This window comes from Triticum aestivum, chromosome 6A (genome assembly GCF_018294505.1).
Source record: "Triticum aestivum cultivar Chinese Spring chromosome 6A, IWGSC CS RefSeq v2.1, whole genome shotgun sequence".
In the NCBI taxonomy this organism is placed as follows: domain Eukaryota; kingdom Viridiplantae; phylum Streptophyta; class Magnoliopsida; order Poales; family Poaceae; genus Triticum; species Triticum aestivum.
In genome coordinates, this window is record NC_057809.1 from 423,909,663 (window position 1) to 423,935,898 (window position 26,236).

At 47.9% G+C, this 26,236-nt stretch overlaps 1 protein-coding gene across 1 annotated transcript; it reads left to right on the forward strand.

The window, feature by feature from the left end:
- Positions 1 to 18,609: 18,609 nt before the first annotated feature.
- LOC100859950 (transcription factor MYB30) lies at positions 18,610 to 19,661 on the forward strand. Its single transcript, XM_044550509.1, has one exon. It carries the CDS (start codon positions 18,767 to 18,769, stop codon positions 19,490 to 19,492), a length of 726 nt encoding a protein of 241 aa, XP_044406444.1. The 5' UTR covers positions 18,610 to 18,766; the 3' UTR covers positions 19,493 to 19,661.
- Positions 19,662 to 26,236: the final 6,575 nt, after the last annotated feature.

The following is a 26,236-nucleotide window of genomic DNA, read 5'->3' on the forward strand; positions in this document are numbered from 1 at the left end:
GGTGGACTTATATCCTCTGACCTGAGGTGCGATCATCAAAGCCAAGTGACCCGGATTATCAACACAATGGGCTGCTCAGACCAGCGCAAGTAATGGGGAACCGCCGGCTCAATAGCATTGACTGCCCTCTTATGATGTTTATGGTTACGCTTACATAAGCTAGTGGTGAAGACATGATATTGTCCACTATTCAACTGCTTTGGGTTGCTCTGATAACTAGACGGTTGCTGCTGTTGACTCCCCTGATTACTCTGCTGATCGTAACCACCCTGGTTGCCGTGATTACCTTGATTTCCTTGGAATCCAGAGTTAGAGCCGCCACCACCATAACCCGGTCCGTGAGAGCTGGATCCTGAATCGCCACCTGGCCCATGACTGTCTTGAAAAAGATTGGAATTCTTATACTCCATAATGTAACAACAATCCTTCTAAAGGTGCCCGTACGGTCTTTCTGCGTACCATGTCTTGGGCAGGGCTGATTTAGCATCTGTTCAAGATTGAAACCGGATCCTTCGGTCTGTGGGGGCGGTTTACCCTTACGACGCTGACCATTATTCTGCACATTGGTGTTAGCCACAAAGTCAAAACAATTATCATCTTTGCGCTTACCTTTGCCTCCCTGGTTCGCCGAGTTATGTTGCTGCCCCTTGGTGTCGCTGCTCTTCTTTCCCTTTCCCGGCTTTTCGTCATCAGACTCGGGGTCCTTGGCACAATCAGAGTCAGCATACTTAATCAGAGCTGCCATCAGTGTCCTCATGTCATTGAAGTGGCGTTTGAGCCGCCCTAATTTCTGCTTAGGGGCGTGAAACGACAATTGTTCTCCAACATCAACACTGTTGAGTCGGCATTGATGCGATCCGATGAGTGCAGGATTGTTGAGACCCGGCACACCCAATGGGTTGTCGACTCACCTTCTTCTTGGACACAGGAGGCTAAATCCACAATTGACATGGGCTGCCTACATGTATCCTTGAAATTCTGGATGAACCAGGCTTTTAACGCAGCCCATGACCCGATGGAATTGGCAGGGAGCCCCTTCAACCAAGTGCGGGCCGTTCCCTCCAACATCAGGGGAAATATTTAGCACACGCAACATCGCTGACATCTAGCAATTCCATGGCCATCTCATAACTCTCAATCCACGACTCAGGAGGTAAATCGGTTGTATAGTTAGGAACCTTGCAAGGACCCTTGAAATCCTTGGGCAGATGCTCATAACGTAGAGCCGGCACTAAACATGGCACACCCAAATTCCTAAAGGTTACACCTGGCTCCACAGAAGTGGTTGGACGAACCGGAGTAGGTTGACGGGCCGCATACCGTGCCGCCAGCTCGGCCTCTCGACGTGCTCTACCTTGATCCACTACGTTCTGAGCATCAGCGTCACCGCCCGCCGGGTCATGTCCGCGAGGCAGGTTATGGTTCCGCCCACTGCTTGACACAGCCGGCTCATCGATATGCTTGCTGTAACTCCGGCTCGGGCGAGGGGTGGAATGAATCCTGTCACGACCGTAAGAATAAGCCTGCTGTTGTACCAGAGCTGTATGAAGGAGCACTCTAGCCCTTCGTGTTTCAACCGTCGTTGGTGACTCGCCTTCAATCGGGAGAGCCGCCAATCATGACGCCGGAGTGATCATGTTGTCCAAAGGGTTAGAGTAATAACCCGGTGGCGTCGGCACGTGCTGCAGCGGGTTATTGTTCTGACGAGGCGGGTCCGTCGTGCGCGGCTGAACCGGCGTACCCGTCCCAGGTGCTTCGACCCGGTTTACCACTGCTCGGTTACTAGTTCCTGCTCCTGGCGTGTTAAAGAGATTTCTTGCCTCGTAAACCGAGGGCAGACGAGTCTGATGCCTCCTCCTCATGACTTTGTTTGAAGCGTTCTCATCTAGCATGAGCCGGTAAGACTGCGACTGAATCTGTTGTGCCTGAGCATCCAAAGCAGCCCGCTCCTCGGCCATACTAGCGTTTTCCATGCTTAGTTCCTCCTTGGCCTGCGCTATCTCATCGCGCAATTTTGAGACCACCGCATTATGCTGATCTTGATCCGCCAGGATATCCACTGTTGTTAACAATGTTGTCAGCTTATCCAATAAGTCAGTTAAGACCTGACCTGGTGGGCGCACCGGGTCTCCTGCCTCGGCAGCCGTTGCCGCCATTGACCCGGAAATCAGCTCTGCTGCCGTCGACGAGTGCTGCACGGGCTGTGTACCGGCCATGAAGATTGCAACCCGGTTCGATGGCTCGCAGGGGTCCGGAATACTGCCGCCATCGGAACAGCCCCCAAGTCGGCCGTCTTGCAGTTGATACAGTGACTCGGTCTCACTAGTGGATGACTTGCCATCAGAGTAAATGACGGTCTCATCACCAGATGGCGATCTATCCTCATGTTCCGCTCCATGGATAAACCCCACGAAGGTACGATTCATGGCGGGCCGAACCCAGGCGGGTCTCGCACGCTGAGCCGTCTCGACGATGTCGATGCAGATGTCCGGCTCAGGGCCCGGTTTGCCGATCTTGCCAATGAAGACGTGAATTCCACCGAAGGGGACCCGGTACCCATACTCAATTGAGCTGGCCTCGGGGCCCCAGCCTGCATCGTCGATGTAGAGCTTGCCGCGACGACTCTTGGTCATCCGGCCCATGGTGTATCCCTTGATCCCTTTGAAGTTGCCCTCTAAGAACTTGAAACCATCGTGTGATAGCCCCATAGTAGGCGCCAACTATCATGGAATTGTCACAACAGATGTCCTAGTGTGAGGACTTAGTCATGGAGCCATCACAATGAGGTTAGCTTAAAGGGATTAATCAGGACAAAGGACGCGAGGAGTTTATACTGGTTCGGCCCCTTGCGGTGAAGGTAAAAGCCTAATCCAGTTGGAGGTGGTATTTCTAGGGTTTCTATGAGCAGGGAGAAAATACGCTTAACCTGGCCCTCGATCTGTTGTTTCTTGCCCTAAGCCGCTGCCGGGTCGTCCCCTTATATACACGGGTTGATGCCCTGCGGCCTACAGAGTCCCGACCGGCTCATACAACGTGTCCAGCTCGGTGATGTATCTTACATGCCTTATATTACAAGTCTATTCATACATGGCGGTTTATACTTACGGGCCTTAAGCCACCTCTGGGCTTGGGCCTCTTATAAGCCTAACTGTGAACCGCCATCTTGTATACTCTTGGACTTCATATAGGTGAACCGCCATTGTGGTTGACCTGGCCCCTCCTGGGCGGGTCACATCTGGTAGTCATATCCCCAAAACTCAGGGTACACCGGATGAGCGAAGCATACAGGTATATACCAAATACCCCAAGTTGCCAAGGGGCAGCCCCGCACAGTGCTCTGCTTTGGACCAACACTCATGTGGAGCACTGGCCCGAGGATTGATTAAGTCCATGGGGTCCAGAAAGTCCCTATGTAAGTTTTAAGTGTTATTAGGCAAATGGTAAAACCAAGGTTGGGCCTTGCTGGAGGAGTTTTATTCAAAGGGAACTATCAAGAGGGGCCCATAAACCCTCATCGTGTTAGGGACGCAAAATCAAGGAACATAACACCCGTATGATGGAAACTAAGGCGGCAAGAGTGGAACAAAACACCAAGCAAAAGGCCTAGCCTTCCACCCTTTACAAAGTATATAGATGCATTAATTAAATAAGAGATATTGTGATATCCCAACATATCCATGTTCCAAACATGGAACAACCTGCAAGGCACCTTCAACTAGCAATGCTATAAGAGGGGCTGAGCAAAAGCGGTAACATAGCCAAACAACGGTTTGCTAGGAAGGTGGGTTAGAGGCTTGACATGGCAATATCGGAGGCATGATAAACAAGTGGTAGGTAGCACGACATAGCGATAAAGCGAACAACTAGCAAGCAAAGATAGAAGTGATATCAGGGGTAATGATCATCTTACCTGCAAAGTTCTTAGGGTTGTCGAAAGCTTGCTCCTCGTAAACGTACTCAATAGGTTCCTTGTTCACGAACTCGTCTCCTGGCTCTACCCAAAGCAAGAACACAAGTAACGGAACAACAATCAATCATGCTGCAATACACAAGCAACATGATGCAAGACATGGCATGGAATGCAAGATATGATGTGCAATGCATATGGGTACTTCGGAAGGGAAAAAATGATCATGGCATCAACTTGGCAAACCAAGCATGCCACTGGAAATATGGGGTGATTTCGGTCGATATCGATATAAGGACCGCCGGAAACGGATGCACCGTTTGCAAATGACGAGCAAAACAAGAACGATGCAAAACTGCACTTGCTAGCATCGTAGCACATAAAATGCATCATGAAACTATGCTGCGGCACTCCAACATAGCAACAAGCCACATAGCAGTAAAGTACAAGTGAAGCTCTACAAATCATGAACACTAAGCTCCTGCTAGAACTCACTATAACAAGCCGAAAACAGAATGGCAAAAAAGCAAATGACAATCAAGTTACAGACTTAGAGAAAATACTAAACATGTCATAAACAACATCATGTAGCAATGTTTAGAGCTAGCAAACAACATGTTGCAGGAACATATCATGGCAAACAAGAGCATGACATGCTAGTACTAAAGGCAATGAACAAAACTCCCTTACTAAATTTTAGCCAAAGATGCATGGAAAATGAGGTGGCACCCATGAAAACATGGCAAGTGATATGATCAGTTTCAGACTTGGAAGAAAAATATGACATGGCAGAAACAAAGTCATGATAGCAACCTTGCAAGCTCATGCCACTTCACCATAAAGCATTACATGGCATCACAAGATAATCCATAGTAAGAAGACACAATTATGAAGCTAAACATGGCAAGAGCAAGTTCATAGGGTGCATGGATCACTAGCAAAACACATGGCAAAAATGAACTTCATGTTAACAATCTGCCAGCAACAACATTTAGCAAAAGTAGAGCATGGTAATGACAAGCTACACCACTCCATAATTACAATCAGAGGCTCGAATGGATAGAGCACAACCATATCTTCAAAACACTCTTACTTAACTTCATCAAAATATGCATGGATCTACTTCTGGCAACAAGTCAACATAGCAACATAATGTAACACGAAAAGACTTAGCAGAAATCCTAAGTGTCTGAAAACAGCAACATCATGTGGCCTACTTTGCATGCTTGTGCTAGTCACCACAGAGCTCATAAAAATACAAGGCTTGCACCACTGTAAATATGGCATGAAGATGCTTCTAAAACATGTAGACATGATGCTCATAGGATGCACACACAAAATGCAATGAAAATGACAAATCAGCAAGTTCTGATGAATTCCAGCAGACAACATCATGTAGCACTTTTGCAACAAAAATTAGGGCATCAATATGGATAGTAACATGCATGAAAATGACACCAACATAAAGAGCATCACGATACGAACATTTTCATATCTCATACATGCAAATCGAAGCTATGGTCATGGAGATATGGCATGTCAAAGAGGTGCACATAATGTGAAATTTTCGGGACTCGGAAGAAAAATCACCTCGCGGATCTAGGGTTCGTCTGTGGCACGGAAACCGAGGATGGCCGGAGAAGGTCAACGACGACAGTTGGGTCGGATCCGGCGACGAGCTCGCGGGGAGGCGCGGCGACCGGAGCCGGAGGTAGAGCGTCGGGCGCGGGGCGGCGACGGGAGGCGGCGGGGCGGTGCGGGATGCTCGCGGTGGACGGGGCGGCGGCGGCGACCGCGGGGCGCGGGCGGCGGCGGTTGGGCCGGGAGGGCCCGCCCCGGTCCTGGCGGGTCGCGGTAGGCGGAGGCGGCGGCGGGGGGCCGGAAGGCCACGTGTCAGCCTGTGGTTGGATCAGGCGGCGGCGGACGCGTCCGGTCGTCCGGCTGCGGGGGAGTGGATGGGTAGGGCTTCGCCAGAATTTCGGAGGGGAAGGCCTTTTTATAGGTAGGGGGAGCTAGGAGAGTCCAAATGAGGTGCTTTTTTCGCCCACACGATCGTGATCCAACGACGGAGAGCATGGAGGGGCTTTAGATGGGCTAGTGGGCTTTTTCGGAGGGGTGTTGGGTTGCAATGAGAGAGGGCCTTTTACGGTTACCCGATTAACCGTCGGGGCATTAAACGACTTCCAAATGGAACGAAATTTGACAGGCGGTCTACTGGTGATGTACCAAGGCCACTCGACAAATATCGGCCCATTCCGAGAATATTTTTCTTCTGCTCACGAAACAAGATTTGAGGGGTGCAACGGGTGCATGTGTGAGTATCGAATTCCAAAACGGACAACGGGGGAAAGGACCGGATGCATGAGACGAACATGAATGCAAATGAGATGCACACAATGACATGAGATGAAATGCATGACATGAACAAAATGCAAAAACAAGGACAAAACCCAACCACGAAGGAAATAACATATCACATAGCCGGAAATGGCAAGAGTTGGAGTTACAATTATGGAAAGTTACATCCGGGGCGTTACATACACCTCCCAAAATGTTTTTATCTCTAAGTTTTTCACTTTGAGCTCTGGCACCTCTACAAATCCCTACTTCCCTCTGCGAAGGGCCTTTCTTTTACTTTATGCAATTTTTATTTTTGAATTTGAGTCTCCATCTTCTCTTATAAAAGCTCCAACTAGGAGGCACTATAATAGTACTTTAGCATTGGGTGTAGTTAATATGCGAGTGTGTTTCATGAATGGATCAATGATTGAGCATGATGGGCTAGGGATAGCTTATTTTAGCGTTGATATTTTGAAAGACATTGTTTCTTGTTGATATGCTCGAGTATTTAAGTTATCATGTCAAAACTATACTATTGCTTTGAACAATATAAAAGTCCAAATGCCCATCCTATAAACAAAAGAATATGATATGACATGATAGGCAGCATTCCACATCAAAAATTCTGTTTTTATCACTTACCTACTGGAGGACGAGTAGGAGTTAAGCTTGGGGATGCTGATACGTCTCCGGCATATCTATAATTTTTGATTGTTTCATGTTGTTATATTATTAATCTTGGATGTTTTATAATCATTTTATATCATTTTTGATACTAACCTATTGACATAGTGCCAAGTTCAAGTTGTTTTTGCATGTTTTTACATCACAGAAAATCAATACCAAACGGAGTCCAAATGCCAAGAAACTTTACGGAGATTTTTTATGGACCAGAAGACACCTAATGGGCCAAGGCTGGGCCTGGGGGGTGCTCTGAGGAGAGCACAGCCCACCAGGGTGCTCCAGGAGGCCCAGGCGTTCCCTCGTGGGTTGTGCCCACCTCGGGTGCCCCTCGAACCGCCACTTTGCTCTATAAATACCCCAATATTCTACAAACCCTAGGGGAGTCAATGAAAATCAATTCCAACCGCCGCAGAGTCTAGAATCACCATATCCAATCTAGACACCATCACGGATGGGGTTCACCACCTCCATTGGTGCCTCTCCGATGATGCGTCAGTAGTTCTTTGTAGACCTTCGGGTCCGTAGTTAGTAGCTAGATGGCTTCCTCTCTCTCGTTTGATTCTCAATACAATGGTCTCTTGGAGATCCATATGATGTAACTCTTTTTGCGGTGTGTTTGCTGGGATCGGGTGAACTTTGAGTTTATGATCAGATCTATCTTTTTATATCCATGAAAGTATTTGAGTTTCTTTGATCTCTTTTATGCATGATTGCTTATAGCCTTGTATTTCTTCCCCGATATTTGGGTTTTGTTTGGCCAACTTGATCTATTTATCTTGCAATGGGAAGAGGTGATTTGTAGTGGGTTCAATCTTACGGTGCTTGATCCCGGTGATAGAAGGGGAACCGACACGTATGTATCATTGCTACTAAGGATAAATCGATGGGGTCTATCTCTACATAGATAGATCTTGTCAACATCATGTCATCGTTATTATTGCATTACTCCGTTTCTTCATGAACTTAATACACTAGATGCATGCTGGATAGCGGTCGATGTGTGGAGTAATAGTAGTAGATGCAGGCAGGAGTCGGTCTACCAATCTTGGACGTGATGCCTATATAATGATTACTGCCTGGATATCGTCATGAGTATTTGAAGTTCTATCAATTTCCCAGCAGTAATTTTTTTACCCACCGTTTGTTATTTTCCTCGAGAGAAGCCACTAGTAAAACCTACGGCCCCCGGGTCTCTTTCTCATATTATTTGCCTTTGCGATCTATTTTATTTGCCTTTTATTTACAGATCTATTAAACTAAAAATACAAAAATACCTTGCTGCAATTTATTCTTATTTATTTTATTTGGTGTTCGATCTATCAATATCTATAACTTTTATTCATGTCCATTTGCCCATCTTGGGGCGCTGCCGAAAGGGATTGAAAACCCCTTTTACACGTCGGGTTGCGAGTAGTTGTTATTTGTGTGCAGGTGTTGTTTACGTTGTGTTGCTTGGTTCTCCTACTGGTTCGATAACCTTGGTTTCACATCTGAGGGAAATACCTACCGCCGTTGTGATGCATCATCCCTTCCTCTTTGGGGGAATACCGACGTAGCTTTAAGCTACATCAGGCGACGAGGAAGCAGAAGAGCGGGGAAGAAGAAGAGGGTGGAGGGGGCACGCGTGCATTTTGCCGCCCCCCTCCTCCCTTATTTATACGACGTCTGCGGCAGAGCCGAGACGACGCTTAGTGGGAGGCCTGGGGATTAACTGCGCCCATGCGCCGCACGACCCTGCAAAACCCGCGCCTTAAAGGCACGCAATCACTCTGCCCCAGAAGGGAAACCTCCCACTTCGACCGCAGCGGATCCGCGTGCGTCGAGGCCTTGTAGTGGTGGGCCCGGGCTTGCGGTGGAGTCCCGTCGCGTGCGTGCGCCGGCAGGCCGGCCTGGCCTGCTGATGACACATGGCGCGCGTGCAACGGGTGGCGGACATACCACCCGGCGCCCCCCACGGCGATTCAAATTCACCAGGCAGCTGGCTTCGCCTCGGCCGGCTCCTGGCAAGTGGCTTCTTCAAGCCGGACGAAGCAAAGACACATTACCTCTCGGAGGAGGAAACTGCTGAGGCACTCCGGCGTCGAGCCGTGGCGCATCACCGGCTTCGGGGACTATTGTCAAGGGGATAGACCTCGGGTTGCCTCATCCGCACCCCTTAACATTTCAAGACATTGAGGCTAGCACAGACCCTCAATCCTATTAACCAAGCAGTCGGCTTCCAGAAGACGTCATCCCCTTAGAAGGCGGTCAAGACCACGCGTCCATCTTCCGGAAGACGGCACGCACCGAGAAGATGGCACGGGGAACGGGCCGGCCTCCAGCAGTCGGCCCCTCCTTCCCCTCGAAGTCTACACTCACCCACTACGACAAGACGGAGCATAGCAACAGTGCCACTTGCTCCCCCCGAATCGCGGAGGAGCACGGCTACAATGCACGCTACCAGGCGGCCACCTACCCGCCTGGCGCAGGACTGTAGCCATGCGACTCATGACGCGGCCCTTGTCAGCAAGTACAGAGCTACAACAAAAGGCAATCAGCATGGCCCGCAGGCGGGAGGTCCTACTTGTCGGCCGAATTCTCGGTAGTCGGTGGGGCCCTCCAGGGGTAGGCCCCAGCAGCCGGCGGAGAACCAGGCGGCCCTAGACACTGACGTCTGGGTCCTACACCTGGTCGTATTACCACTGTACCCCTAGGGGTTGGCCTATAAAATTCCCTAGGGCTCACCCATGCAAAGGGTTGAGCCTTCATTGCACACGCACACCATAATAGCTAGGAAAGGAGAGTTAGCTCTACCCTTCGTCCTCCTCTAGCAACACAGCTCAAGGAGCAACCTTGTATACACTTGATCATAGTCATCATAGCAGGAGTAAGGGTGTTATCTCTCTGGAGAGCTCCGAACCTGGGTACATCTCGTGTGCTACCGAGCTCGTGCTAACTCTCGCTTCCAGAACCCGACGACGTCATCATGGCTCCACCCATGATAAGCCACCCCCTGGCATCTGACGTGAGATTACCACGACATCTCTAAATTTGAATCTATTATATATTTTGAACAAATAGTGCAGATGAAGTTTCATTTTCATGTTTGTGCTCGCTACAACGAGAAATTTCGTACCACTCCCGAATACATTTTGATAACTTTTTTTTTACTATGTTTCAAATGTTAAAACTTGCTAGTTGTAATACTATTATTATTTTTACAAACTTTCACCCTATTTCGTTTGTTTTTTGGATTTAGGGTTTAGGGTCTCGGGCTTAGGGCTTAGGTGTTAGGGTTTAGGATTTTAGGTTTAAGTTTTAGTTTTTGAAACTTGGTGGATTTATCATTCAATAATATCATGTTTTAGTAGTCAAAACTTGGTGAAGTTTTTAAAACTTGTCAAAAAGTATTCAAGGGCAGTCTTAGTTAGAGCCCTTGTCGCAAGGAACACGAATATGCAAATGAAACATAAATTGGGCTTCTGGTTCAAAAAATATAATAGATTCAAATTTGAAGTCAAAATAAAAAGCATGGGAGGTGGATTGGGTGAAGCTGCGAAAAGTTGCATGCATGAACCCCATCTAAGGTAATTAAGGATTAAAGCACAGGCAAAGACCAAACCAAATTCTTAATCGTGAGGCAATCAGACAATTAGAGATATGCGTGTGCCCACACCCGCGTGTCACAAATCATATCTCGGGGAGAGGCAACAAAGACACATCAATTGGTCTCTAAAGTAAAAAAATCACAAGAGTGAGAGGGATCATGCAGGTGTCAGGGAAGGACAACCACTTGTCGGTGCTGAGGAACGACCGCAACATGCTTGACCTAGCAGCGACACGGAAGGAGGCACGGATAGGTGAGGGCTATAGCTGGATTGTGGATGGCTGGGTGTAAGCGGCAATGGCGACCACCGTTGGTTGTGTGGCGGGCTATGATGAATTGAAGGAAGGATAGAAGATGGAATGGGTAGTGGCAGCAACCTACATGCGCTATGGTGGAACGGTCGGCGGCATCAGCGTGCGTCCAGGATGGTGGTGTCGAGGGCATGAGTGGCGATGCTATCGGGCAAGCGAAAGGGTGGCATTGGCGTGCGGGGTTTGACCTAGCCCTCTACCAGGGGTCGAGACGATATAAGACAAGAAGGTGGTGTGATCCTTAGAGGAGGATGCCTTGGCAAATATCCTTTTCTAATAGTAAAATAGTAGTAAGACACATGGTGTCAGCCGTAGGGTTTGATCTCAGGTAGGTTGAAGGTACAACAATCCATCTAGCCAATAGCCAGCCAACCCATGGTTCGTTCTCACATGCCATATAATTTACTTATTACTCCCTCCGTTTTTATTTAGTCCACGTATTAGTTTTGGTCAAAGTCAATCTTTATAAACTTTGGTAAAATTTATAAACAAAAATATTAACATATATAAAAATAAATCAATACCAGTAAATTTATTATTGAATGTAATTTTACATCATATAAATTTGTTATCATAAATGTTCATATTGTTTTGTATAAACTTGATTAAATTTATGAAGTCTGGCTTCAATCAACTCTAATGTGCAGAGTAAATAAAAACTTGAGGGAGTACGTATGGAGCTGCTTGATGACTTGGACGCTAGATTGAGCAGGTCTTAAATTCTTGCAAGTTGGCGCTGTCATTTTCGGCAGCCGGGATCGATCCTTGATAGGCCCTCGTCTAGATTTTCGGGAGGTATCGTTGGTCACTTTCGTCGTCCACTTGTTGGGCAGATACTGATAAATCAAGGACCTAAGCTGGCGCGTGCTTTGCTACTTTGACCACGGAAACTAGCTGAAGAAATTTGGTGCATTCGGAAAATCAAGTGGTATGTAGCAGTATGCATCCAATTTTCTTTTTACAAAAGCCGCCACTAATCCAAGGCGGCACAGACGCATTCGTGTTGCTGTAGACTGGAACACAGCTGATCAAATGCCAGTTCGTCGGCAGCCGGGCTACAGTGATAGTAATCTTGTACACATCTGCATGCCAGCTCTTACGTTTGGTATGAGAAGTTGAACACAAAAACATTGAAAATTGGAAGACCATGAGAAAGAAGTCTGATCGGTTTAAGTACTATATATCATTTTAATAATCAATCAACGAGACGTAAACGCTGGGTCTCTCTTGGTTGAATTGTTCAGTGAGGGCTGGACGGCGCGTCCATCGCAAGCGAAGCGCACGGATCCACGACGTCTTGAACTCTTGATCCCACTTGACTGAGACCACCTCGTGTACAATTTCCACTCGACATGATCACAGAAATGACGAAGTGGAAAAAGTAGTCTGAACTGGGATGCACAACAACCCACGCCAATGGCTCTACAAATGGGGCAGAGATACGATCTAATTAATTACAGTGATCATCAGATTTATACGGCTTTTTGTCACACCTGCTAGGCGGTGGACTAGCAAGGAAAAGGAGAAGCTATGAGTGTGTTGGGCTGAGCCCACGGGTTCCGACTTGGGCCGTCTGTAGCCAAGTCTGATGGTGTGTGTGTCTATACTAATAGACCTGTCCTCTGTTGGGCACGGCAAAAAAAAGGAAAAACGTCTGAATTATTCTCATCTCCTTCTCCTACCTCACCTCCTCTCGGTTCTTCCTCATCCCCACTCCGATCCCCTTCTTTGTGGCGATGATCTTCGTCGATCGGTCGTCACATTTGGTATCTCAGAGTCAGCAAATTTCTCCCGAAAATTTTTCCATCGCGGTTTTCCTCACTCCCTTGGTCCGATCGGTAACACCCACCGCCGTAGGTGCGATTTCACTCCGGTGAGGTCGCCCGAAATCCTCGGCGGGGTTCGATCTGCTCGGGGCGGGAACCACGGCGCCCTCCAAGCCCTCCGCGCATGCGCGACAAGTGATTGCCGCCATGGAAGGACAGACAGCCAACCTCACTGCTCTTATGGAGAAGCTCCTGTCCAGATTTGACGAGGAGAAGGAATTGGCGGAGAAGAGAGCCGATGCTCAGACAGCGTTCAACACTCAAGTCTCCCACGAGTTGAAGAGTCTGTCCAAGCAGATCGGGCTTACTCAAGCCGATGTAGACGACGTTCGCAAGGTTGCTTCCCCAACGGCCTATTCCGTCACGGCACTGGGGTCACAAGTGGAAGACCCCTCCACGGAGGGTGTGCATACATCGGCGGCCCACCTCGGCCTCCAGCAACCTGCACCGCCTCCAAGCGCGCTCCCGATTCCACGGGCCATCACGGGCCACGCCTTCCTCCCACGGCTCACCAACGAGGGGCCTCCCCTGCTCGCCCGCCCAGATCAGCCTGGAGTAGTGGATCGACTCCATCAACCACCTCTGCGCGACGAGCACAGCACCACACCGCGGGAAGAATACTCCGTCCGGCCACCTAAACACCAGTTTCCCGTTTTGACGGCGATGCACCCCGTGTTTGGCTGGATCGCTGTTTAGCTTATTTTGAGCTGTACAGGGTGCCACCGCACAACTGGGTAGCGACGGCGGCTCTCTATGTTGAAGGGCACGCAGCACTGTGGCTGAGAGCATTTCGTCAGACAAATTCAGATATCACTTGGGACAGGTTCCAACATGCTGTAGTGGAGGAATTTGGTCCAGAGGAATTTGAGTCCACAATGCACAATCTGCTGCAGCTTCGGCAAACAGGGACAGTGGCAGAATATAGACAGCAGTTTGAAGTTCATATGTACAATTTGCTCGCACTGGATGCTTCTCTCAGTCCTAAGTTTTTTGTCACTCAGTTTCTGTTGGGAATGAAGGATGAGTTACGAGCCGTCGTGCGTCTTCAGGCGCCCAACAGCATCACGCGCACCACAGTGTTCGCTCGCATCCAGGAGGAACTGGACATCAGCGTCCCCGTCTTCAGCCGGTGTCTGCAGGTAGACCATCACCTGTGCCTAGCTTGCTACCGGCGTTGGGCCGCCCTCCCCCAGCTCCAGTCTTGCCCAATACAGTAGCTCCCTCACAACGTGTTGTGCCAACTCTCAAACCTGCTGCTGACGATTTTGGACGTGAACGGCAGCTACGCGACTACCGACGACATCATGGACTCTGTTTCAGATGTGGGGATAAGTACTCAAGAGATCATCAGTGCAAACGATCAGCTCAGCTACTTACAATCGAGGTGGGAGATCATGGTGAAGTATTATCTGATGAAGCAGTCCGAGCATTGCAATTGTTAGACGAACCAGATGCAACAGCCGACCCAGTGTGCTGTCTACTCTCTGCACATGCTGTTGAAGGGACTGAAACCGCTGAAACTATCCGGTTGCAGGCCACTGTGGGCACTCAAACAATGTTGCTGCTGGTGGATTCTGGAAGCACCCACAGCTTCGTCAACTCTTCCTTTGCAGCAGGAATCGGTGCAGCAACCAGCACAATATCCCCGATATCAGTGCGTGTAGCCAATGGCCAGAGATTACATTGCACGGCCATGGTGCCCCAACTGCAGTGGTGTATACAAGAGCATCAGTTCACTACAGATATGCGTGTGCTTGACTTAGGGGTCTATGATGCAGTACTGGGTGTGGATTGGTTAGCACGCCACAGTCCAATGCAGTGTGATTGGCAATTGAAAACTATGCAATTTGAGCGTGAAGGCAAAACAGTGCACCTGAAAGGAGTGCGATCAGATGGGCAGCCAGCACTGACTGCTCTAGATGCAGCTACTTTGTGGCAAATGCATGACGCCATTTGGGGGGCGGCCTTGCTGGAGATTCAGTTGACACCGCCAAGTTCAGACTCTAACCAGCCAATTCCACCTACCATTCAGCGTATTCTGACAGAGTTCAGTGACATCTTTGAAGAACCAACACAACTCCCTCCACGCCGGCAGTATGATCACGCGATCAATCTCGAACCTGGTGCAACACCGGTCAGTTGTCGACCCTATCGGTACTCTCCGTTACAGAAAGACGAGATAGAGCGTCAAGTGGAAGAAATGCTTCGCATGGGCATCATTACCCACAGTATGAGCCCTTTTGCTGCCCCTGTCTTGTTGGTCAAGAAGAAGGATGGAACCTGGCGTTTTTGTGTTGACTACAGACGCCTCAATACCGTTATGATTAAGAACAAGTTTCCTCTCCCCATCATTGATGAACTGTTGGATGAACTCTCGGGCGCTGCTTTCTTCTCCAAAATTGACTTGCGAGCGGGGTACCATCAGATTCGCATGCGTGCGGGCGATGAGGAAAAGACAGCCTTCAAGACACATCACGGCCATTTCGAGTTCCGCGTCATGCCCTTCGGCCAATGGCCCGCCTACATTTCAATGTGTGATAAACTCGGTGTTCGCCGGGCCAAATTGTAAGTTTGTAATCACTTTTCTTGATGACATTCTTGTCTTCAGTGCTACCTTGCAGGAGCATGAAGCTCATCTACGCACGGTCTTCTCCATCCTCCGTGAGCATCAGTTATACGCCAAGCTGTCCAAATGCTCATTCGCACAACCCCGAGTTGAGTACCTGGGCCATGTGATCTCTAGGGAGGGTGTGGCCACGGATGCGAGCAAGACCAGTGCCATGCGCGCGTGGCCGACACCAACAAATGCCACAAAATTGCACGGTTTTTTGGGCCTTACAGGCTATTATCGCAAGTTCGTGCCACGCTAAGGGATTATTGCCAAGCCCCTGACTCAGCTCCTCACCAAGAAAGGATTCGCATGGTCAGTGCAAGCCCAAACAGCATTTGATATTCTCAAGGAAGCCATGGCGAGCACACCCGTGCTGGCATTGCCTGAGTTCACCCGCCCTTTCTCTATTGAGACGGATGCATCCGACACAGGGGTGGGCGTGGTCCTTGTACATGACGGTCACCCGATCGCCTACCTCAGCAAGGCGTTGGGCGTGCGCAACCAGCATTTGTCAATCTACGAGAAGGAGTTCCTTGCAGTGATCATGGTCATGGACAAGTGGCGAACCTATCTCCAGCACAACCCGTTCGTCATTGTCACGGACCACAAGAGTCTCTGTCACCTCGGCGATCAACAACTTGACGCAGAGTTACAACGCAAGGCTATGTCCAAGATGGTGGGTCTCCAATTCTCATTCAAGTACCGTCGTGGCGCGGACAATGGCGCGGCTGATGCACTATCCCGTGTTGGACACATTCTCTCCCTAGATGCTCTCTCAGTCTGCCAACCCCAATGGCTTCAGGAGGTCAGCAATTCTTATGAAACTGACACGGACAGCCAGGATTTGCTGCAACGACTCGCTCTGTGTAGCCCAGATGCACAAGGTTATGAACTTCGTCAAGGTATCATTCGCCTTCAGGACAAGATTTGGATCGGCGCCAATACAGCCCTCCAGACCAAATTAATCAGCGCATTCCATGCAAGTGCAATTGGGGGCCACTCCGGTGTGACAGCAACATACCAGCGCGTCAAGAAGCTGTTTGCTTGGCGTGGTCTGAAACCAGCAGTGGAAGATTTTGTTCGTCAGTGCCCTATCTGCCAACAAGCCAAGCATGAACACTTGAAGACACCGGGATTACTCTAGCCACTGCCAATTCCAACAGAACCGTGGCGGGACCTCACTATGGATTTTGTCGAAGGCCTACCGGTGTCCGAAGGCTACGAGGTGATCATGGTGGTGGTCGGTCGCTTCACCAAATATGCCCACTTCGTTCCCCTTTGTCATCCCTTCACAGCAGCAACAGTAGCTCGAGCTTTTTGGGACAACATCATCAAATTGCATGGAGTACCTCACTCGATTGTATCGGATCGTGATCGGGTGTTCACCAGCGCGATGTGGCGTGCTCTCCTCGAAGCGGCAGGTACCAAACTCAGTTATTCCACAGCATATCACCCTCAGACGGATGGCTAGAGCGAACGAGTCAATCAATGCCTCGAGATGTATCTTCGATGCGCGGTGCATGACCAGCCCAAGAAGTGGCGGCAATGGTTACCTACTGCCGAGTTCTGGTACAACACCACCCACCACTCCTCTCTGAACACTTCACCTTTCAAGACGCTCTATGGTCAGGAGCCCAATTTGGGAGGCTTGCCCACTCTTGCCATCAAGCTGCCAGATGATACCAATGTTGATTTGGACTGGGCAAAACATAATGATGGTCTGCGTGACCAGCTGGCTCGGGCACAGAACAGATACAAGCAAAAGGCTGATCGTCACAGGACAGATCGCTCCTTTGAGGTGGGGGAACAAGTTCTGCTAAAATTACAACCTTATGCTCAATCTACTGTTGCAAATCGTCCCTGCCCCAAGCTAGCATTCAAATTCTTTGGTCCATTCACCGTCGAGCAACGGATTGGTTCCATGGCTTATAAACTGCAGCTTCCATCTGACAGCCGCATTCATCCGGTCTTCCATGTATCGCAGTTGAAGCCATTCACACCAGGCTACTCTCCAGTCTTCTCGGAATTGCCTCGTCCGCCCGACCTGACGGCTGCACCACTACAACCGGAGCTGATCTTGGATCGCCGCATGGTCAAGAAAGGTAACACCTCCGTCGTGCAGATTCGTGTGCAGTGGTCCTCACTCTCCCCAGACTCGGCGACATGGGAAGATTACACCGTACTCCGTCATCGCTATCCCACAGCTCCATGCTGGGAACAGGACGCTCCCGCTCAAGGGGGGAAAATTGTCACACCTGCTACTGTGTAGCGGTGGACTAGCAAGGAGAAGGAGAAGCTATGAGTGTGTTGGGCTGAGCCCACGGGTTCCGACTTGGGCCGTCTGTGGCCAAGTCTGATGGTGTGTGTGTCTGTACTAATAGACCTGTCCTCTGTTGGGCACGGCAAAAAAAGGAAAAACGTCTGAATTATTCTCATCTCCTTCTCCTACCTCACCTCCTCTCGGTTCTTCCTCATCCCCACTCCGATCCCCTTCTTTGTGGCGACGATCTTCGTCGATCGGTCGTCACACTTTTCCCACCCAAGAGTGAAAGCAAGACAGAAGGTAAATGAGACTCCTAGGCTTTTCTTTAAGGGGCCATTTTTATCCCCAAGCATGAAAAAGTTATGCCTCGTTCAAATAACTCCACTAGAATGGTCGACTACGTCTATACGATATAACTTGTCGTTTGTTCGTTAGTTACTCCACCTAGAAAGGGAAACCGTTAAGAAATAGTCTTAAGCTTTTACCTATATTTTTAACACTCACGAGCTGCATTGGCGGTGGACTGACTCCGGGCAATACTCGCCGAGCTAGTGCTAGTGTGCTACCTTGCTCTCTTCAAGGGATCAATCCCAGACTCCTTTCTGAAGCATGAACATTCACTATCAGCTCGAAATTTCCGCTTCGCAACTTGTATAATAATTCAAGCATTGGATGTTCCTAATGATGATTTTATTAGTATGCTGCTCTCTAGTGGCTAGAGAATGATTTTATTCACCAATAACCAGAAACTGTTGTGAAAGTTTACTGTAGATAACCATGGAACCAAAAGAACATCACCATCCTACTTTTTCAAACCGACAAAGCAGGGCACACACGCATGCCTGGCACTACAAACTTTTGTACTTAGAGAGAGAAGCCGGGCAATAAACAAGGAAGCAAGCAACGTACTACATGGACTCCATCATCCAACAATAGAAAAAGAACACCACCACTTGGACATAACGCCACAATTCTCCCTCGTTTTGTCAGCCAATGGCCGCAACTGCTCCGAACCTGCTCCAATTGACCACGTTTTCTCCATCGCCGCGCGCCGAGTACAAATAGCGCAACCCTTCCGCAATCTACACAGCACCAGCCGTATTCTTCCTAGCAGCTCTGGCAGCCTTTACCTTCGGACCAGCGTCAACACACTGAGCAATCCATACATCACACACACAGCGCCAGAGGTTTAACTTAATTAGTCGGCCGAGAAGAGCAGAGGAGTGAGCAAGGTAGCTATGGGGAGGTCTCCTTGCTGCGACAAGACAGGGATCAAGAGGGGCCCGTGGACGGCGGAGGAGGACATGACCCTGGTCGCTCACATCGAGCAGCACGGGCACAGCAACTGGCGGGCGCTGCCCAAGCAGGCCGGCCTGCTGCGGTGCGGCAAGAGCTGCCGCCTTCGGTGGATCAACTACCTGCGCCCCGACATCAAGCGTGGCAACTTCACCGGCGAGGAGGAAGACGCTATCATCCAGCTCCACGCCATGCTCGGCAACAGATGGTCCACCATTGCCGCCAGGCTGCCTGGGAGAACGGACAACGAGATCAAGAACGTCTGGCACACACACCTCAAGAAGCGACTCGACTCGTCCTCGTCCAAGACGTCCGGCCAGGCAGCGCCTAAGCGCAAAGCCAAGAAGCCTGTGGCTGCAGCGAGCACAGCCGATGGCCCGGTCTCCATGCCAGTGTCATCACCGGAGCAGCCCATCTCGTCGTCCGCCACAGATTACTCGATGGCATCGTCGTTGGAGAACACGGCAAGCTTTACATCGGAGGAGTTTCAGATTGAAGACAGTTTTTGGTCGGAGACACTGGCAATGACGGTGGACAGCTCCGGTTCCGCCATGGAGGCCGGCGTCACCCCAAACAGTGCATCGCCCTCGTCCAGCAACGACGAGATGGACTTCTGGGTCAGACTGTTCATGCAGGCTGGTGAGGTGCAGAGTTTGTCTCAGATTTAGGCAGAGGATATCGGCTCCTCGGCTAGTTTCTTGTTCATTTCTTGTCTCTCGATATTCTTTAAAATCTTTGGCATATGCTGCTTCGTTCTGATCATTCGGTGGGTGTATACCTGTAAAACGGAAGAGCTTAGTGAATGGAACAATAATCGTTCGTAGCGGTGTTCATCCAGCAAAAAATGTGTCACGGCACGAGTGTTGCAAACTTCTTTGTTGTATGCCTACAAGAATTGGCGTTCAATTGATACCCTTTTTGTTTTAGAAAAAAATATGTCTTTGATTGCTTTGTGATACTAGCATTTTAGAAGCTATTGTTTTTATCCTAAAAAGAAGCTATTGTTTTTCACCGTGGAGTGATGAGGTTGTAGATGTGTGCTTTCCCCGGTGACCGGCAAAACCAGAGTCTTAGATATGCATTGTCGCCGTCGAAATAGGGTTCCCCGCTTTGTGTTATAAAGCAACCATCACTGATACAATCAATAATAAATGCTGGGGCAGAAGCAGCATAGACACGCCAAAAAGAAACGAAAAAAAAATACAAAAGAAATAAATACCGACAGTGGCGGATCAACAAAAATGAAAAAGCCTCACGACCGCTGCGTACACCGGGGATATTCCACCAAGTTCCTAGACTCCGAAGCGCCGATACCAATCAACACATCCAAGAAGGGACGCGACGATGACGACGCTGCTGCCAACGGTTTCCCCGGTACGTGGCTAGAAAAGAGGAAGGGTAGCCCCCGACGCCCTCTAGGAAGGTCCGACGCCACCCTCAGGCGCCACCGCGTCGGTGTCGGCAACACATCCAAGAAGAGACGCGACAATGACGACACTGCTGCCAAGGGTTTCTCCTAGTACGCGGCTAGGAGAGAGGAAAGGTAGCCCCCGACGCCCTCTAGGAAGGTCCGACGCCACCCTCAGGCGCCACCATGTCGGTGTCGACTAGGCCGACAGGGATTTCTCCCGATCCCAACCTTCACCTCGAGCGCTCCGGAGCTCGCCACCAAACTGTCCACCACCCTGCACCAACACGGTCTTGAAGCTTCCCGCGCCATCTCACCACGGCGCCGCGAAGGGGTCACAACAAAGAAGAGGAGCCGGGAATAGGGGCAGCAGCACCGTCGGCACGCGGGAGGGCCCAGCCTCCACCGTCAACGACGGTAACCGATCAGATGCGACAGCAGGAGCATACCAGGCCCCATCGGGCCCTCATATGCTAGTAAAGCTCCCGCCGTCACGCTGCAGAAGGCACGCCGTCAGCGACGCCACCCCCTGTCCGAGCTCCTCCTCCTCCTCGCCACGCAGAAGACACCGAAGCCGCGCCGGGAGCCGGCCCGCTAGGACCTAGATTGGCCCCGGAGGGCCAGATCTGGGCCTGGGGCGCGTCGTCAGCCACCCCACGCCCCCACGCCGCCATGCCGCCTAGAAGCAATGTCGTCCCCTCGCCTGCCGTCGGCCACCGCCAAGCCAAGAATCACCGCCGCCGTCCCCTTCCCCAAGAAGGGGAGACGCACGCGTGGGTACAGGATGTCCCACCGCCGCCGACACCACTCGGGCCAGCGTCGGGGGCGGCCGGGGGGGTGGGCAGGAGGAGGAGGGAGGCCGAGAAGGGAGGGACGCGCGCCGCCTCAGACGCCTCCCTGGGAGGCGACGCAAGGGCGGGACCGGGAAGGGAGGAGAGGGGGCGGGACCGGCGGGCGGGACCCTAGCGGGGCTGGGGAGGTCGGCGGCGGGGGGGGGGGGGGGGGGTGGAGCTAGGGAGGACATTCCATTCGTCCGTTTGGCGGAGCCGGCATGGTTTCGGTAAGCTGGTGGTTATCTAGGTGAAGTTCTTGTTGAAGTTATTAAAAAGGGAACAACGAGTAGTGTCGTTTGAGTTTGTGTTTGTGGCTACCTCGACTAGAGGTGTCTTATTTTAGGGTGCAAAATGCTCCATGACGATCGAGTAGACTTATTGTAACTGTGTTTTTTTTATTAGTTTTGCTTACATTGCCATAACTAACTTGAAATAAATTTAAGTCAAAATTTAAAAAATGCAAAATCTTTACTTTTGACTAAAGGAAAAGTGAAATCCTGATTGGTGCTAACCCGCAAAAAGAAAAAGAAAATCTTGATCGGCGCCATGGCAGAAGTACTCGAGTTATCTTTCCTCAAGATAAATTAAAACGATAGTAATGTATATAGCCTCCAATAAAGATACAAATTGTATATTGTGAATTTTCTTCCCCTACGTGTTTTAAAACTTTTGGAAATGATTGTCTACATCAATTATAACGGCCCGACACGCAACCGTGGATATGTATCTTTCGAGCTGTCCTTCATCAATAGATTGCACATACATGATTACAAGCTAATCATCACCTACATCGTGCTGTTGGCTAATTTCATAGACAACGCTTAGTGATCATTCCCAATGGAGGAGCAGGTATTCCCCGGAAAAAAAAGAGGAGGAGCGGGTATACGCACGGCCGCCGTCAACAGACTCAAATTAAGCCGCCCCAGTGGGCAGCTAGCGGCCAAGTGACAGTTGCCAACTTGCCGTCGAAGCCGACAGGCAGCGTAACAACTGTACACCTGTACAAATACAAGGCTAGGCGGCTACAATGCACCGGCTGCAACATATTTTTGCTAGGAAGACATGTAAGATGTAACTTTATTCAACTACTATAGGTGTCCGTGCGTTGTAACAGAGGCATGCATATGCCAGTGGTTTAACATCAATCTTGTCTGATATATAATTTACATCCATCATATTCTAGATTTTGATAAGATTTAATTTGATTTGAATATGGGTAGGAGAAGGCAAGAAAGTTAAATTTACTTGAGCATATGATAATATTTGATTTTGTTAGGCTATGGGTAGGAGAAAGCAAGAAAAAAATGATTTAGTTGACATTTTGGTAAAATTTGATTTGATTTGATTGAGTTAATGCAGGATGTGGTTTGGGGAAAATGACCGATTTGGTTTATATTATTTCCGGTTACTCTATTTATGTTGGGCTTTTTATTTTGTGCGACATTGGTTGAGACTACCAAAAAAATCAACAGAAAACTAAATGAGGTAGGGATCGTGGGGATGAAAAAAGGGAGAGGAGATGAGGCGAACCTACCAACTCCCCATTAATAGTAGAATTAATGCTCGTTTTCGCAAAAAAAGAATTAATGCTCTCGTTAAATGGTCTAAAAATTTATAAAGTAATTCCTGCAATATTACAATTAAATGTATTAAAATATTTTCTCCATGGTATCAATCTTTACAAGATGAAATAATTCTAGGACATCAACAAAAATTGGACCGGAGCAGCAAGACTGTCACTCATTCATCCGCACAAACTTGATTACCAATAGTTTGTAAAGGCTCTCAAGTTGCCCATCCAAATAGAGGGGAAGTCATAATTGATGACGGACATGGGTCAAGAATAATCCCCTATAAGTGCAGGTTGTAGACCCACGACATCCTCACCATAGCGTCAAGAAAATATTCTAGGACTACAAAGAATAAAAAAAAAGCAATACGACACAATAGCAAAAACTCATCATATTAGAATAAACAGATTTGCGGGGATGCAAACATCTCTGCATCAAGGCACCGCCATGGTAGAGAGAGAAAATCTATTTGGAAAACCAACAATGTGAAGACGATGACAAATACCACAAATCTCTCAGATTTGAGGTCCCTTGACCTCTCAACGCCAAGATGGCGGCCGAATGCAAGGGGGCCTGATAAATCTCTCGCTCTCCCTCTCCGTCCCTCTCTTTCTTTCCCACGCCCTCTCCCTCTCCATCTCGCCCTAGGTTTCTCTTGCCCATGTCCACAGTGCATGTAGGCGCTGCCACCCCGAAGAAGGGTTTTAATTTCATGTGAAGCGGCCCATCCTCTAAAACAATTCTATATGATGTGTTCAAATTGGTGGGAAATGCACGCCCTCTTTGCTATAGGCCCGCCCATTTCATTGTTTTCGGTTATGGCGTAACGCACTCTACGAACGCTTTTCTCTGATTTTTTTTCCTTTATCTTGTTTTCTTGATTTATGATTGGTTTTTTCAGTTTTCAAAATTTGTAATATGTGGATATTTTTCAGATTCGTGAATAACTAGAAAATTAGTAAAAAAAAGTAACAAATATCACGAATTTAATAAAAAATACAGATACTTTAACAGTGTCATATTTCCGTAAAATCTGTTAATGTAAAAGGGAATGAAAAGAAATAAAAAAATAAAATAGTTAAGAGTTAATTGAAACTAGAAAACCAAGAATTTAAAATATACTAATTCAAAAAAAACCTAAAAGAAAACCGCAAAGGAAAAAAATGAAAAGAGACAAAGAAACCTGGAAAAACACCTTATAGGAAAACAAGTGAAATGTTAATGGGCTTGCTCCACCAATGCCCTTCATGTGTGATTTGCCCGCTATTTCATGGAATGACCGTTGCACTGTGCATGTAGGCGCTGCCAGCCTGAATAAGGGTTTTAATTTCATGTGAAACGGCCCATCCTCTAAAACAATTATATATGATGGGTTCAACATCAAATTGGTGGGGAAACGCACACCCTCTTGCTATAGGCCGGCCAATTTCATTTTTTCGGTTATGGCGTGACGCACTCTACAAACGCTTTTCTCCAAAAAAAATCTTTTATCTCGTTTCTTCATTTTTGATTGTTTTCCAGTTTCCATCATTTTTAATGTGTGGATATTTTTCAGATTCATGAATAATTTTAAAATTAGTGAACAGTTTTTCAAATTTCATGAATTTTATAAAAAGAACGATATTTTAAAAGTGACATATTTCCATAAAATCTGTTAAATGTAAAAAGTGGGATAAAAATAAATAGAACATAAAATAAAAATAATTAATGGAAACTAGAAATTTTTTCCAAAACATACTAATCTGAAAGAAAAAACCTAAAAAAAATTGCGAAGGAAAAATAATGAAAAGAGACAAAGAAACCTGAAAAACAATACCTTATAGGAAAATAAGTGAACTGTTAATGGGCAATGCCCTCCATGTGTGATTTGCACGCTATTTGATGTAATGACTGTTGTGATTTGCCTGCTATTTGATGCAGTGGGCGCCAAATAGGGTTTACCAGTATTTATTACCTTATAACCTTCCATAATCCTTAAGAAAGATTGTGAACTGAGTATCTCCTAAGTCAAACTTTCAATGAATTTTTCTTTGTTAATTCTCACCATCTTTTGCATACAAAACTCCATGTTCAATTGCATTTGAACCACGATGCATCAGATTTATTCAAACCATGATACCAACAAATTCACAAGCACTAGTAGTACTAAACAGCGAAGCGGTAAACATATTAATTGGCATAACATGCCTGCGTTGGACTTGAATCCTTCAACTCCTTGAGATGTGCTTCACACACTTTCAAAGACACCCACATAACACTAGCCCTAAAACTTATCTGAATTTGTGTGTGTGTATGTGTGTGTGTCTTAAACCCTAGGTTTCTCTAGCCCTTGTCCAGGGTGCATGTAGGCGTTGTCAGCCCGAACATGGGTTTCAATTTCATGTGAAGCAGTCCATCCTCAAAACCAACCCGTAAAACAATATATGATGCATTGTGCATCAAATTGGTGGGGGAACACACACACACACACACACGCACGCACGCACGCACGCACGCTTGCTATAGGCCGGTACAATTCATTGTTTTCGGTTGTGGCGTGACGTACTCTACAGACGCTTTTCTCTAATTTTTGACTTTATCTGGTTTTCTTGATTTTCAGTTGTTTTTCTTTTTTTTATTTCCTTCATTTTCATTGTGTGAATATTTTTCATATTCGTGAACAATTTTTCAAATTTCACAAAATTTATAAAAAAACAGATACTTTAAAAGTGTGCACTTTTTTATATTTATGATTAATTTTTCATATTTCCACAAAATGTGAAAAAATAAAAGGGGAAGAAAACGAAACAAAAAAGGAAAGAAAAAGAATTGATGGAAACGAAAAAAAATCAACCAAAACATACAAACCCAAAAGGGAAAGAAAATCGCCAAGGAAAAGCAAAAAAAAAAAAGACGAAGAAACCCGAAAAATACCTTATATGAAAACAAGTGAAATGTTAATGGGCCAGGTACGTGGATGCCCTCCACGTGTGAATTGCTCGCTATTTGATGCAGCGAGCGCTCCGTATGTGATTTGCCCGCTATTTGATGAAGTGAGCACCAAATAGGGTTTACCTTATAACCTTCCACTAGTAGAAAAAGGGCCTAATGTTCAGCTCATTAGTCCTGGTTTATAAATGAATCAGCACTAATGTGACCATTAGTGTCGGTTTCAACGGCTAGGCGGGCGGTGCTCATTAGTCTCGGTTCGTGGCGAACCTCTAGTCATGATTCGTGCCACCACCTCATTAGTCCCGATTTGTCCCACCAGCCTGCCACCACCTCTTTAGTTCCGGTTCATGGCACGAACCGGGACTATAGATGCACCTTTAGTCCAAGTTTGTATAACCAACCGGGACGAAATATCATCCTATATAAACCCTTCATCGAGCCCGAGCTCTCCACTCTGTTTTCTTCCTCTCCTCTTGAGCTCATGCTCTATTTTTGACAAAATTTGTCAAGATTTGGAGGCACCCCATCCATCCAAGTGATCACAAAGTTTAGCAACTTTGTCCTTTCATCTCTCATTGCTAGATTAGCTCTTGCAATGCTCTATAAATATAGTGATTTGTGGATTTTAGTTTGGGAGGAATTATATGTGGTAGTTTATTTGATTTATAT